Source organism: Mus pahari, chromosome 4 (assembly GCF_900095145.1).
Source record: "Mus pahari chromosome 4, PAHARI_EIJ_v1.1, whole genome shotgun sequence".
Taxonomy (NCBI): Eukaryota; Metazoa; Chordata; class Mammalia; order Rodentia; family Muridae; genus Mus; species Mus pahari.
The window spans coordinates 72,723,659-72,739,378 of record NC_034593.1 but is presented as its reverse complement, the minus strand read 5'-3'; the positions used below and the strand labels follow the sequence as shown (position 1 = coordinate 72,739,378).

Below are 15,720 nucleotides of genomic sequence, written 5' to 3'. Positions count from 1 at the left end.
CCTTCCCTTCCCTTCCCTTTCCTTCCTTCCTTCCTTCCTTCCTTCCTTCCTTCCTTCCTTCCTTCCTTCCTTCCTTTTTCTTTCTTTCCCTCTCTCTCTCTCCCTCTTTTCCACTCTCTCTTCCCCTATCATGTGAATACAAGACCTTGACTTGTCAGTGGCAACCTAGGCTTTCAGTGAGGAATAGATGAAGAGATTTATCCATGTATCTCATCCTTTCCTAGAAGGGTTTCCTTCAGCTTTCTTCTCTGAAACAAAACTAAAACAGAAACATGCTTTGAAATCAGTGAAGCTGTGTGCTCAGATAGCTCCCTGGTGCATGTAGCTTTTGCTACCCCACCTAAGTTCCAGGAATGGGCTGAGCTACCAGCCCCCACCAGCTTCCCCTGAATCCATGGATAAAGGACATACATACATACATACATACAGACAGACAGACAGACAGACAGACACACACACACACACACACACATACACACACACACACACACACACAATTGTTCAATTCCAACTTGCCTTTTGACACAATTGCTAGGTGCTGGGTTACTGTCTCCCTCCTGGAAAAGTGTGCCTTATCAATACTCTTAGCTCTGAACCTCTCCACCTGCCCTAAACTTTAGTTGCTCAGTTACAGCTGGTTGCTGCTAAACACCCCGATCTCCTGCCTGTAGGAGTAGCCTATGTAGCCACTCTGTACGAGATCTCACATAGCTGTTAACCTTTTCTCCATCAGAAGTATGGCAAACTCTTCTCTCCTCTCCTTGCATCTGTCTGTTTGCCTATACTTTCTACCCAGCAATAAGCCCATGGCTTCTTTACTAACAGATTAAGAACCAACTGAGGAACTGGACCATAGCATCAACACCACCCCTATACCTTGTACTTTGTATCCATGTAATTTTTAATTTTTTTTATTTTTTATTATTATTTTGTTTTGTTTTATATTGTTTTGTTTTGTTTTTGAGACAGGGTTTCTCCTCCATGTAGCCCTGGCTATCCTGGAACTCACTTTGTAGACTAGGCTGGCCTCAAACTCAAGAAATCCGCCTGCCTCTGCCTCCCAAGTGCTGAGATTAAAGGCATGAGCCACCACCACTGGCCTATTTTTATTTTTAAAAAAATCCAGTTTGTATTAATCTCTTGCATGCAACTCAAAATTGTTCTTATCTTAAAAATATTAATGGCAAAATTCTCTTCCAAATTTCTCTGCTAATGTTAACACAAGACTGATAGCAATACATTGTCACTCCCAATCTATTCTGCATCTTCTCTAAATCCAATTGATGACTCAGTGTTTTATCCCCCAACATCCCAACATCAGGTCAGGGATGAGAGGAACATGCTCAAGGTGATAGCTCGAATGCATCGTGTGGTGGTCATCTTCAAGCTCCTGGTACAGCAGTTCTCGGTTCTGGAAACAATGACTGCCTTGGACTTCAATGATTTCAGGTGTGTGCTTCCCAGTGTAGAGTGCAATGGGGCTCACAATCTCATCCTGGTTCTCTAAAAGAAGAATAGGTGTTGGGATGAAAGGAGAAGCCTGTTCCATTAGAACTTGGAGGATACTGGGCACATTGATCACAAGTACTTCAGAAATGGTTAAAAACATCCCATAAATCACTGTTAGATTCAAAACTAAGAGGATCAACTAATTTCAGTCGATGTGTCCTGCTTTTCACAACAAAGGTTATTATATGTGAAAAAGCTTAAGTAAACTTATGATATAAAAATATAAGAAATAGCATGAGTATATAAATAAATATGACAACTAAAATGTCAGTGTTCATTATATACTGTCAATTTTAGCTCCAACCTCCTAAACACACAAAGCCATCTGTATATGTCTGTATGTTTATATCTGTATCTGAATATGGACTTACATCTTTAAAAAGTATACATGCAAGCATTTTTTTTCTAAAACTAGATAAAATTTCTCAAGAAATTGTAAAGGAACCCATCATATTGTGTAATAGGCAAAATTTCAAATAAGTTTCAAAGTAAAAGAAAATGGAATTGAATTATTTGTGGTAGTGGCTAAGAAATTAAAGTCTTAGCATCACTTGGGGATTTAGAAGATATAAGAGTTTTGATGGTTTAGTAACATAGCTGGTGATCTTTGAATGAACCAGGCAGCATTTCATTGTTTAGAGCTATTTTACCTCACTGATACCTGTCTAGGTAGGAGGATGAATAATAATATCCATGATTAGAATTGGTAGGTAGGACTAAATAATATTTGTATACAATCTTTGCCACTGTAGAAAAACACAATTTCCTAATATTCACTTGTTTTTTCCTTAGGAAAGAAAAATGTTACACAAATGCACAGTTAGTTATGTGTATATTTAACCATTTTTTTCTAGTATATATTATTTTTATACATTACTATATACTAAAGTATATATTATATAAATATATATTAAGATATCTGACATTTCATAACTATTGAAAGTTCTAACCAACTTCAAATTGGTCCGCAGTGACAATGATGTTTAAGTACCTCATTTTTCTTATTTTTATAAGGAGCTCATTATGTAGAATTGGGGTGCCTTTCTGCCCCTGATAGATATTCTGACAAAACCTCATTTTAGAAGAAAACATTACAAGGATAAAAAAAAAAAAAAAAAACAACTCATCTTTTCCTTGTTTTGTTCCTTCCCTTCTCAGAGAATACCTATCTCCAGCATCAGGCTTCCAGAGTCTACAGTTCCGGCTGCTAGAAAATAAGATTGGTGTTCTTCAGAGCTTGAGAGTCCCTTACAACAGGAAACACTATCGTGATAACTTTGAAGGAGACTACAATGAGCTGTTGCTAAAATCAGAGCAGGAGCAGACGCTGCTGCAGCTGGTAGAGGTAAGAGCCCATGAGCAGCCCCTCAAGTAGTGCTCCAACCTACTCATAGTATAGCGTCTGTTGTCTCAGAATTCTAGCACTCTTATCAAAATGGTGTAACTTTCATGATAAACAAAGACAGGAAAAAAGTTGCTAAACTTGTAATTGAACACTGCAATATTTAAAATGTTACAATCTGACTGATAAATTCAACAAGTTTTATATAATTGTATGTCAATATCTAAGAACATGATCACCTCATTATTCTATCAAATATTCCTACTGAGAAATATGCAATTAGCTGATTTCTGGCCTTGATTGTGCTTGATTATTCAATCAATTTTGGTTCTCTAAAATATTGCATAATTGAAAAATTGTACTGAGAATTTTTACTAATTAAATAACTATGAATGTTCTCTTCATAAAAAAATTCCCTTATCAAATTTTCTTGGAATTTATAAACACTGTTTATGGATGGTTAATTTGATTTTTATGATAGCATAATACAAGGCTTGTCTTGATTTTTATCAGTAAGCTTTGCTCTTAGAAATTAAAATTTTTCTCGAATGAATTGGCTCTTTAATCTCCTGTGTGTTGTAAGAGTGAATTTGGATTACTATTGCCTATATACTATTAAAGGACTTATTAAGATGGAGAAAATGAATTAAAAGGTGATTCCAAAACTAAACGCATGTTAAGTAAGAAACAATAGGTTTTTATAAAGTCAGCTTGATTTCCAGGTTTCCAGGTCATTTGTAATCTTAGAACAATTCCAGGAAGGGGTGCAGAGATGGCTCAGGGGTAAAAGAACTTAACATCTTCCCCAGGTTAGTAATTTAGTAAAACAGTAAAATAGTAGAGAAAATATACTGGTATTATTTCCTAAATATCATCTGTTGTCTCAGAATTGGATGAAGAGAAAGACAAAGTTTTACAAGGCAGCTAACATGTTTCTCAAAATTATGAAGATGTTAAAAGTTTAAGTTTAGCAGGTATTAACCTAAATAATTATTTTCCTAAGGCATGGCTGGAAAGAACACCTGGCTTAGAGCCACATGGATTTAATTTCTGGGGAAAGTTTGAAAAAAATATCTTGAAAGGCCTGGAAGAGGAATTTCTAAGGATTCAGGTAATTATGAATTCATGCCATAAACTTACTGAGAAAGAATTAAAAATTTAACCCCAAAATTATCTGTTATTTTCATAATTTTCATTTTAATTTTCCTTCTATAAATGTATCTTCTTGGACTATATATTATATGATTGTTTTAACTTTCTCCATAGGTATAAAAATAATACCTTCATTATAAAGAAAGATTTTTACTTGTTGTAGTCAAGTATTGTTTACATGGGATCGATAAATTTTTATTCTAATTGAAAATTGTATATGTTGATTAATTCAAGGCCCAAGTGGCACGGAAAAAAGAAACAAGGTAAATACATTTAACCACATATGTTTTCCTTTGCTGGGTCCTCTCCACTGGCTACAGACAATATCAATTTGATATTTACTTTTTAAATGAAATTTTCCCCAAATTTTCTTCAGAATACAGGTCTTGCACCTTGTCTTCATGGTTTAATTTCTGTAGCCATTCAACTTTGCCACATTGAGAATGGGCTCTTAAACCATGTACTTCAAAAATCATGTGATATAGGTTCAACTTTCATTTAAATGGTAGACCTCTGTGGCAATAAAAATTACTTCGTGCATAATTTTTCTTTCAGGCCAATGTTAAGTAAGGATGTCTATTTCAAAGGATTATGATTGTGTATTCATGTTTTAAAGCATTTTGATAATGTTAGGTTACTTGTAGCTTTATCTCCCACGAAACTCTCATCACCCTGCCTTTGTACTTTCTCATTCACAAGTGACATTCATATACATGAATCCAATAACCTGTATCAATGTTATTAACCTCCCAGGAACAGGCATTATGCCCACAACCAATTCTCTAACTCTTCTCTCCCCAGCTCTTTACTGCTTACGTCACCTTCTGCTTCAACTCTAGGTTTTCACCAGTGATTCTCAAACATTTATACCCAGCTTGGATGTCCCCTTAGATTTCAGATCATGTACTTTACATTCTACTTGTATCTTCTTATTCCTTTAAAATAAGTAAAGAAAATTGAGTAGAAGAATTCCTTCCCATGAGTCCTCACCTTGACCCAGTCTTGTCAGAGTTGAGTATGTTTTCCTCCCAAGAGCCTTCAACTGTCAAATAAGTCACCTGGGAGTGGTCCTTGTTCCTACTCCTTTTCAACAATGACTTTTTTAATTTTAAAGATTTATTTACTTTAATTTTATAGCTATGAGTATTTTGTCTGCCTATACGTGTGTGCCCCAGATGGTACCCAAAAAGATTAAATGAGAGTGTTGGATCTCTGGCCCTAAGGATGCAGAGGACTGTGAGTGAACATGTGGGTGTTAAGAACTGAATCATGGGTAACAAAAAGTTTTCCTAACCATTGAACCATCTCTCATCTCTCCAGTCCTTCAACAATAATTCTGAGAGATGGCTGAATCAGCTTTGTATCTTCCAGTAGTTCTCACATGTTTTTTTTTTCAAAGACCTACCACCAAGACTAAAACTAAAGTCTCTTGACTGTCCCATCCCTTCCCCACCATAGGCCTTCCAGTTTATTCTCTAGGCTGCAGACATAGTTGTCTTTCCAAAATGAAAACCTGATAGTCTCTGCCTTTTGCCTAAAACCTCCCATGTTCCATTGCTGCTTTCAATAAATAGATATCCCCAACATAAACCCTAAAGTTTTCACATTTCACATGGGCAAACCTCACTATGCTGCTCCCATTAGCTGACTTAGCTCAGTGTTCTGAATTCTCTCAGTTTAAAATATTTGTCAGCAGGCAGAACATTCGTTCAATCTTTGCCAGCCTTCTGGCTGCTGTCACTCCCTACGGTGACTTTTTTCTATTTTTGTATAGTGCTGTTCATGGTTGTAATGCTGTGCTTGGGTGACTAAATGTTTCCCATCTTATTCCTATCAAAGAATGTTTTTGAGGTGAGGTGATTCAGTTTTTGTTCACAATTTTTATGTCTGTTACTTTCCTGTGAGCACTTCCTTAATAACTGAGTAATCCTTAGTAATACTATTGCACCCAGGCTCTCCCTGCTGCTGTGCTGGCTCTGACGCAGTGACACTAACTGGGCTGGCTGCTCTGCCACCATCCAGATAACCAATTGCAAGTGGAGCTGGAGGGTAGGCAGATAAAGCAAATTTCTTTAACCAATCAAAGAATTTTAAAGAATTTGAATAGCATTAGTACTGGTTCTGATTAAGAAGTAACATTTTCTAACACCGACATTATCTCTACGTTAATTGATTATTATTTAAGATCAGTACCTATCACTTGTTACTCATTTCGGTCCATCTCTAAGGGGGTTTCTCAAGAGTATTTGGCATTATTAAATCTTTTAAACATAAAGAAAATGAGAGCTCTGCAAGTATATGGACTTTTGCTACTTGGAAGATGTATCTTCCATATTGTAGTGCTGGGTGTTAAGATCAATACTTGGGATACACACTTGTTATAATTTGAGAATTATTTCTTCTGAAAGAAGCAATTTTTAAACAGCAGCCTGATCTCTGCTGGGGAAGATTAAAGCAATATTTTCCCATAAGGCTAAAAACGACTCTGAAGAAAAAGAGGAACAGATGGCAGAGTTCCGGAAGCAGAAGGAGGTGCTGCTCTGCTTGTTTGATGAGAAGCGTCATGACTACCTACTGAGTAAAGGTAAATGTGCTGTCTGAGGGTCTTAGACCTCAAGGGCATATGCATGAAGATAAATATATCCCCTAAGCTTGTCTATCAAGACTAACTTGGGGGAAGTCAGGTAAAACTGTTTACCTACTCAGAGAAGTAAGAAATGGGTTAATAGTGTGTCTGACAGCCCTACATTAACCATCTTGATTGTTCAGTGTAGTTACAAGTCACTAGCAAACACCTCCATACTATGTCCTACACACAAGGGTACCAAGGTAAACTGTGGTTGTAAAGTACTTCAGAATATGCTTTTAGGAATATGCAAAACAGACTTATTTTTTATCATACAATACAGAGTGTAACACTGGAATGAGGTGAGCATCAGTTCCTAGCCTCCATTATCTATAAATTAATTCTCAGTGAAGCATAGTTAATCTTTACTTCTCACCATGAAGGGCAGAACATTTTATTAGCTTACATGCCACACTCTAGAAAACTAATTTTACATAAATTAGAAAAAACAAACAAACACAAAACCAAAACTACAATTTTGGGTCATTTTCAGTTAGGATCTTAGTATGTACTCCAGGTTGGCTTTAAATCCATGATCCTCCTGCTTCAGCTTTTGAGTATTGGGATTACAGATGTTTATCACCACATCCAAAACAAACAAATCAAACATAGACAAACTGCAAATAACTTTCAAATAGTGAATGAAGTGAATCTTGGTTAGTTTTTGAAGTAACTAAAAAATACATTTATCATTGATGTTACTTACTCTTTATATTAGACTTTCCTAATATAGATAGCACTTAACATTTGAGAATATAAAATTATATATATGTATATATTAAAATATAATAATACTAAAATATAGATAGTATATTAATACTAAAATTATACATAATATATTAATTTGACCTTTAAAACTATAGATTATTAATTGCAAGATTAGGAATAAAAAATCTAAACTAAATATTGGCTCCTTTCTCTGAAAACACATAGTACATTTAACTAAGATGATAATTCAAATTAATATGATTGTCTTAAATTACCTATCAAGTTGAAACTTGCTGTGAACTCCAGATCAGTGCTAAAAGTCCTGGGCTCAGGCATGCTAGGGCCTTGGACTCCATCACTAGCACCAAGAAGAAATATTAACGTTGAAAATTTCCTGCACATCTTACAGGTGAACGACGACTGTCATACCGTGCACTCCAGGGAGCACTGATGATATATTTTTACAGGTAAAAAGAAGATTATAACAAAAAATGGAAGTAAAATTGAAGAGTGGGTATGGAGATATCAAGGATATAGTCTATAAGTTGCAATCAAATTTTAATTTAGTTTTTTGGAAAAACACTGAAAATTATTACTTTAAATAACAAGTCTGACTTTACTCATGTAGTGAGCTGTTTATATACATGTACAGATAAACAAACACACATTGTATTTGACTTATTGAAAGCATTGTGTGTCAGTCATTAAGTGACCCAAAAGAGCAAAGCAAATCTCTTCTTAGAAGCCCAATTGTGAAATTATTATTTTATTAGAAAATAGTTTCAGAGATTTCTCTATTTTATAGAATGAAAATTAGAAGCCAGTTAGATCGGTGGGTGGGTAAGGGCACTTGCTACCAAGCTGGACAACCTGAGTTTGATTCCCAGAAACTACAGGGTAGGGCAGAGCTGACTCCCTCCAGTTGTCTCCTATCCAAAGGTTCTCGAGTCATTGAATGCACATGGCATGCATAAAGAAAATATAATGAAAACCAAATAAAAAAGTATGTCAAGGAAAATGTCTCATAAATAGTTGTCTCCTTGGTCAGTGGTTTTATGTAACATCACCCTTAAGGTCTAAAATGTTTTCAGGTCCTGCTGAATGTTTTCGCTCACCTTGGATCCCATGAATGTGTTCAGGCAGTGAGGATTCCCCAGCAAACGAGCTTCAAGGGGAAGTTTGTAGAGTATTTTATATGTATAGTTTAATTTTGTAAATTCTCTTGGATCTATTTCTTCAGGATCAGAAGAAACAAAGTCTCTTAGCTTTTTTTTTTTTCTCCTCTCAAAATAGATACCCTAAGTACAATATGTATCAAGAATGTTTATGGCTTCAATGGAAAAGGAAATCCCAGCACACTAGGGGACATAGAAATCATCTTTGCACAGTTTAGGATCTGCTTTGAAGCATTTGATAGCTGTTAGCATTCTATATAAGATACTGTAGCATATCTCCCTTTCAATAAGACCATATTAGGCATGACTCTTTGGCTGGTTACCTCATATATATTACATATAAGTTACATGGATATATTATGTATAAGTCTACACATCATACAAATACTGGGCACTGAACAGTGACTGAGAAGACAATCCTGAGTTAGTATAGCTCTTAAGTACCAAGTTGATCAGGGCCAACCAACACACAGACTCTCTGGCCTGTCTCGATGCACTGGATTTTCTTAATCAGAGAGGACTTCCTCCCATTGTTTCCTGTAGGGAGGAGCCTCGATTCCAAGTCCCCTTCCAGTTGCTGACCTCACTGATGGACATTGACACGCTCATGACCAAATGGAGATGTAAGTCCTCCTCCATCAAGCTCCCTCATCTGAATCCTGTGCTTTTACCACAAGACATTTCAGGGATCAAAAAATAAAATAAAATAAAATAAAATAAAATAAAATAAAATAAAATAAAAAGTTTTAATTTATTCTAGAATGAAAAGAAAATGAATGTTTTGTTATCTCACTCCTCATCCCAAGTCCTTTTAAAGTAAAATTATTTGCTTTATTTTTTCTCATTACATTAACCTTTAGTTAATTCTTGGCTGGTGCTTAAAATAATGGGTTTCCTTATGACATTTACATACCCAGCCATCACTGTACCTTATGTTCTCCTGCCAACAACCTCTCTTTCATTCCATCTCTATCTGATGCCTTCTTCGTTGCACATGGCCCCCATTGTATGTTCACATATATGTTATTAAGACATGGCCCAAATGAGAAAAACATGCAGTATTTTCTATCTTACTCCTCAGGACTCCCTCATTCCCTAGTTTCTCCATATGTCCTGGGGCATGGCTTGTATAAGTTAACATGATGAACTTCCAATGCATAACTTTTACTGTTTTTTGGTTTTGTTTCAATTTTTATTTTTCCTGGAAGTAAGATCCCACAGGGAAACAAATGGGAAGGATTCATGAGAGCCACGTTGTGGCCCTTCCTCTCAGTTACTGGGCTCACAGGCCAAAAGCAATGAACAATGAATTAAGATGTGTATAGACTAAGCCACAGTGGTGCTAGGCAACCTGATGGTCTCATCTGGTGCTTATATTTGACCTTTCCATCTGGCTAAGTAATGTCAGCCTTTGCTGAAGCAATAATCATTACCAACCCTTTGGTTTTAGAACTCTATAAAGCTAATGGCAGAAAAATATTCATGCAGTAAATTGTATGTTTGCCTAGATAATCATGTGTGCATGGTGCACAGGATGCTGGGCACCAAGGCTGGCACTGGGGGATCATCAGGCTATCATTACCTGCGCTCAACTGTGAGGTAAGTTGGGCTTCTAACCAAGGTCTGCAAATCTTGGCATCTCTAAGCCTGTGCACATAATTTATTTGCTTCTGTCTGAACTGTTAACTGCACATTCTAGTTAGAAGCTAATATTCCTGTAGAAACTGAAGGTAATAATATAAAAGCCTCCGTCAAAGAACTTCATCATTTCAGCCTGTGTGGAAGAGTGGTCTGGGATCAATGGCTGCTGAGACAGCAATGGTATAGAGCAGTGATTTTCATCCTGTGAGTCACCACCCAATGACCTGTTCACAGGAGTCAACTAAGGCCATCCAGGAAAAGTTAGGTATTCACATCTGCAAACTCATAACAGTAGCAAAATTAAGGATATGAAGTAGCAACAAAAAAACATGGTTGGAGGTCACCACAACATGAGGAACTGTACTAAAGGATGATCACAGCATTAGGAAGATTGAGAACCACTAGTATGGAGGAGTCAGGAGGCATTCCATCCAGGAAGAAAAGTCTTCAATTAAATCCAGCTCAAGTTTTTGCTTGTTTTGTTTTTTAACCAAATTTTTATTTGCATTTTCATACACGCATTCTGATTATTCTCATCCTATTGCATCTCATTAATTCTCACAACATGCTGGCCAGAGGAAGTACTGTAGGCTTACTTTAGAGTTCCACTCTTTAGCTTCATATCCATGGCCTCATATGTTGTGTACAAGTGACTGAAGCAGGATTCCAAGCCAGATTTAGTTGACTTCAAAGGCAAAGATTATTCCTCTATAAAACTTTAACAGGGTTTTAAAAACTATCCATTCAAATAGCTGGCTAACAAACAGAAAAGCATTTTTCATATGAAAGGCAGTCTATAAATAAGTGCAATGAAACCAAGATGATCTTTAAATTTATCAATCCTTCGTAGAATTTATATGATAGCGACTTTGCAGTTAGGAAATATTTTCCAATGAGTAACTAAAAACTCTGTACTTTAAATGTGTAACTTTAAACACCACCCTTTTACAATGAAAAGTGAAGGGCCTAGTGCCATGTCTTGGCAGTTAGAAATATTTACTGTTCCTCTAGAGTTTGATTCCTAACCCCCATGTAAGTCAATTTACAACTGCCTGTAATTTCAGGTTCAGGGTGACCAGACACCTCTGGTCTTACCAATACCCATTAGCACATGAACATACCTGCATACAGACATACACATAAATATATTTTTAATTAATAAAAATAAATCTTTAAACAAGTAGGAAATAAGGCACAACCTCATCTACATGAATATAATAGCACAATAATTAATCTATATCACTCTGGTCTGATTCAAACACATTACTGTCTATAAACATTAATCTGGGATGTGATTAACAATTATATAATATTAATACCAATGCTATGTAGAAACCAAGCTATATACAATATATATATATGACATGTAAGATATAATGTTGAATATTAGATATTTATGTGAAATATTTTTGAAGAAATATGAAGTAAAACAGTTTTTCATATCCACCACCTAACATGTCTGCATGTATATGTTTCCAGCGACAGGTACAAGGTTTTTGTTGATTTATTTAACCTCTCAACATACCTGGTTCCCAGACACTGGATACCAAAGATGAACCCAATCATTCACAAATTCCTCTACACAGCTGAGTACAGTGACAGCTCTTACTTCAGCAGCGATGAATCAGATTGAGTTCTTCTGAACATCAGTGAAAACTACAGGATTCTCAGTCGGCTTTTTATAAATTTTTATGAAAACATGATTGATGTAATATATTTATATGTGTAGTTCAGTATTATGATGTTTTGGTCCAGTCCTGGAAAAAAGTTTATGATCTTGCATATCATGATGATGAATGATTAAGCAGATTAAGCATTATGATAAATGATTTAGTAAAATATTAGCATTGTCATACATATGATGAAATCTTGTTACAACTCAAATTGCTCTGACACTTACCTCTGTAGAACCATTTCATATAATTATTACCTTATTGTTTCATACTTTATAAAGCTTGTTGAGCAGTTACTTTATATTATAGATACAATAAATACTACCCTTCTGTACAAAATTAATTCAAACATATCTTTAAGTAATAAATTTAGGTTTTGGCCATTCATTGCTTGTAAAAACTCAGGAATCTTAATTTTTATGGGCATCTTGATGAGCAGTGGCAGAAATCTGTCTGAAGCTTAGCCTGAGGGATGCTGTATTATTTCACCTGCTCCCAGAACTCAAAGGCACTTTAGAAATACATCACAGGAACCCAGTTCAGCTCCCAGGATATGTTACCCCTGATATATTCTGAAGATGCTCTTCTTCCTTTTGTGTCAATGTTGGCCGTCGTAGAGCACTTTGTTCTTTACACTGTGAACCCTCACACTTTCTTCTGCTCAAATGCTAGAGACGTGGTCAATGCTAACACATAGAAATGCTGCAGAATGTACCACAGTTTCTGTATCCATTCCTCTATTGAGGTACATCTGGGTTCTTTCCAGCTTCTGGCTATTATAAATAAGACTGCTATGAACATAGTGGAGCATGTGTCCTTATTACCAGTTGAAAGATCTTCTGGGTATATGCCCAGAAGTGGTATTGCTGGGTCCTCCGGTAGTACTATGTCCAATTTTCTGCCAGACTGATTTCCAGAGTGGTTGTACAAGCTTGCAATCCCACCAGCAATGGAGGAGTGTTCCTCTTTCCACAACCTCTCCAGCATTTGCTGTCACCTGAATTTTTAATCTTAGCCATTCTGACTGGAGTGAGATGGAATCTCAGGGTTGTTTTGATTGGCATTTCCCTGATGACTAAGGATGTTGAACATTTTTTCAGGTGTTCCTCAGCCATTCGGTATTCCTCAGTTGAGAATTCTTTGTTTACCTCTGTAACCCATTTTTAATGGGGTTATTTGAATTTCTGGAGTCCAGCTTCCTGAGCTCTTTGTATATATTGGATATTAGTCCTCTACCCTAACCCTACTCAGCTATTAAAAACAATGAATTTATGATATTCTTGGGCAAATGGATGTATCTGGAGGATATCATCCTTAGTGAGGTAACCCAATCACAAAAGAAGTCACTAGATATGCACTCACTGATAAGCAGATATTAGCCCAGAAACTTAGAATACCCAAGATACANTTTNCAAAACACAAGAAAACCAAGAAGGATGACCATCGTGTGGATACTTCATTCCTCCTTAGAATAAGGAACAAAATACCCATGAAAGAATATAGGTACAGAGACAAAATTTAGAGCTAAGATGAAAGGATGGACTATCCAGAGACTACTCCATCCGGGGATCCATCCCATCATCAGCCACCAAACCCAGATACTAATGCACATGCCAGCAAGATTCTGCTGAAGCGACCCTGGCAAACACAGAAGTGGATGCTCACAGTCAGCTATTGGATGGAATACAGGGCCCCCAATGGAGGAGCTAGAGAAAGTACCCAAGGAGCTGAAGGGGGATGCAACCCTGTAGGTGGAACAACAATATGAACTGACCTGTACCCCCTGAGCTCATGTCTCTAGCTGCATATGTAGCAGAAGATGGCTTAATCGGCCATCATTTGGAAGAGAGGCCCCTTGGTCTTGTAAACTTTATATGACCCAGCACAGGGGAAGGCCACGGCCAAGAAGTGGGAGTGGGTGGGTAGGGGAGCAGGGGTGGGGGGGGAGTATAGGGAAATTTCGGGATAGTATTTGAAATGTAAATAAAGAAAATAATAATAATAATAATAATAATAATAATAATAATAATAATAAAGAAATGCTGCAGAAATAAGTAGCGCTTCTATTGGAAGAAAAGATCTTTCCAACCCACTAAAAAGGACAACTGATTAAACAGAAATCATGTCCATTTGTAACAAGAATTTGATGCCTACAGTTTACATCAGATTCGAGAGTTAGTCTTTGTATTCTAGCTTGTTTTGGGTATTGACAGCATTTAGCTGAGTTGCTGATATGAGAAAGACTACAAAATATTGGTAAATTTTCTAAAGATTCAAAATTAGAATTAAGAAGTTATTTCCAAGAAACAGGAAGTTCTTGAAAGCAGCACACTAAATCATTCTTCGTTTCTCTGCAATATGCATGTAAAGTGGGACCATCTGTTCGCTAGGTTTCCACATTGTGGATCTATCTACTTTCCAATTTTTAATATGTAAAGGAAGAAATACAGTATTTTTGCAGACTTTTTGTCAGTATTCTCTATACAATAATAGCATGCATTGTATTATTTTATCACAGCTAACCTAGAAATGACTTAACAGTATAAAAGATGCCTAGATTATATCAAAATAAATGATACTTCACATATTAGAACTGAATGTCCCTGGATTTTGGACCTGTGGGGCTCCTGGAACTGGTATTACAGGGTTATAGAAGGAAGATGACCATGGATTTCAACTATACCTGTTGTGTGTATGTAGTATGTGCATATGTGCATACTCACACATGTACTTACACAACACACAATGAGTGTTAAACAGATATAAATACAGAGGAAAATACCATGTACTAACAGCAAAATCTCAGAAATCAGTAGGCTAAAGAGTAAATGCTGAAATGGTTCTTTGGTAACTATCTGTGTGCTACACTTCTAAGGAAACACCAGTTTCTGTCTAAATGGGGAATACTCATTTTGTGAGCTTCATTTTCTCTCACTGAATAATAAAAATGGCTTGTAGATAGATGTTTTATGACTCGAATGCCTTAGAATCCTGGAATAAGTGCTACCTGTCAATGTTTAGCTTTCTCCAATAGACTCAATGATGGAGTTCTTTATATCTACATTTCTTGATGACTAAGCTATATAAACCATTACAGGAATTCCCCCTCCCAAAGGATCCTATAATTTTTAGTGTAAATATCACAGTGCTCACTGCACTTTATATTTACAGTACTTAAGGCAAATGTCATATTTGTACTGATGACTCCTCCACTGCACTGCGTTCCCCTTTGCTCTGGGGACTGAGGACCCAGTTTAAATGATAATTCTTAGTGGAATTTCAAAGTCACTGCAAAGTTGACCTATTTAACAGTTGCAATGGGGACCTTGTCAAGTCACTTCCAGGACCTGCTGGTAATCTTCAGTATGAATGCTGTGTAGTAAGGAAAATGTTCGGCTGCTCTGTCTCTGGATTTCTGGGGCAGGAGCACCCATGAGCTGGTATATATGCATTATCACTTATTTACAGGGGATACAAAAGTAGACCTCTCTGTGATGCTTATTTGAAAAAAATTGCATGTTATCTTACAGATTTCCAGTGGTATAAAACTTGTGAGTAAAATGATAACATCATTTTAGAAATATAAATCAGGGGAAATAAGATAGACATAATATAATAGCACCTTTCAAAGCCATCTGTTCTGCTCTGGAGATTACTGTTCGGGACCTACTTTGTTAAAGGTCATATAGTTTAGTCACTAATAAAGGTTGTCAGAAACATAGGGAGTGACTTACACCAGGCACTAAGAAGAAAACAAAAGTAATAAAGCTAAGAAGTCACTGAAAGGGGGGCATTACATATAATTGATACACAACAAAAACTTCACAAAAAGTGTTTGAAATACATCACATCAAAGCTCTTCATAACTCTATATAAAAATAAAAAATGAAACCA

General features: G+C 36.3%; 1 protein-coding gene across 1 annotated transcript in view; it reads left to right on the top strand.

Annotated features, from left to right (window-relative positions):
- Positions 1-12,165, top strand: part of Tdo2 (tryptophan 2,3-dioxygenase) — a 17,985-nt gene extending 5,820 nt beyond the window's left edge. Inside the window, exons 5-12 of the mRNA XM_021196712.1 lie at positions 1,322-1,449; positions 2,668-2,854; positions 3,855-3,962; positions 6,476-6,587; positions 7,747-7,804; positions 9,056-9,135; positions 10,021-10,111; positions 11,633-12,165. Of these exons, the coding sequence (XP_021052371.1) occupies positions 1,322-1,449; positions 2,668-2,854; positions 3,855-3,962; positions 6,476-6,587; positions 7,747-7,804; positions 9,056-9,135; positions 10,021-10,111; positions 11,633-11,786 (918 nt within the window). The 3' untranslated portion in view covers positions 11,787-12,165. The remainder of the gene's footprint in view (positions 1-1,321; positions 1,450-2,667; positions 2,855-3,854; positions 3,963-6,475; positions 6,588-7,746; positions 7,805-9,055; positions 9,136-10,020; positions 10,112-11,632) is intronic.
- The last annotated feature ends 3,555 nt before the right edge of the window (positions 12,166-15,720 follow it).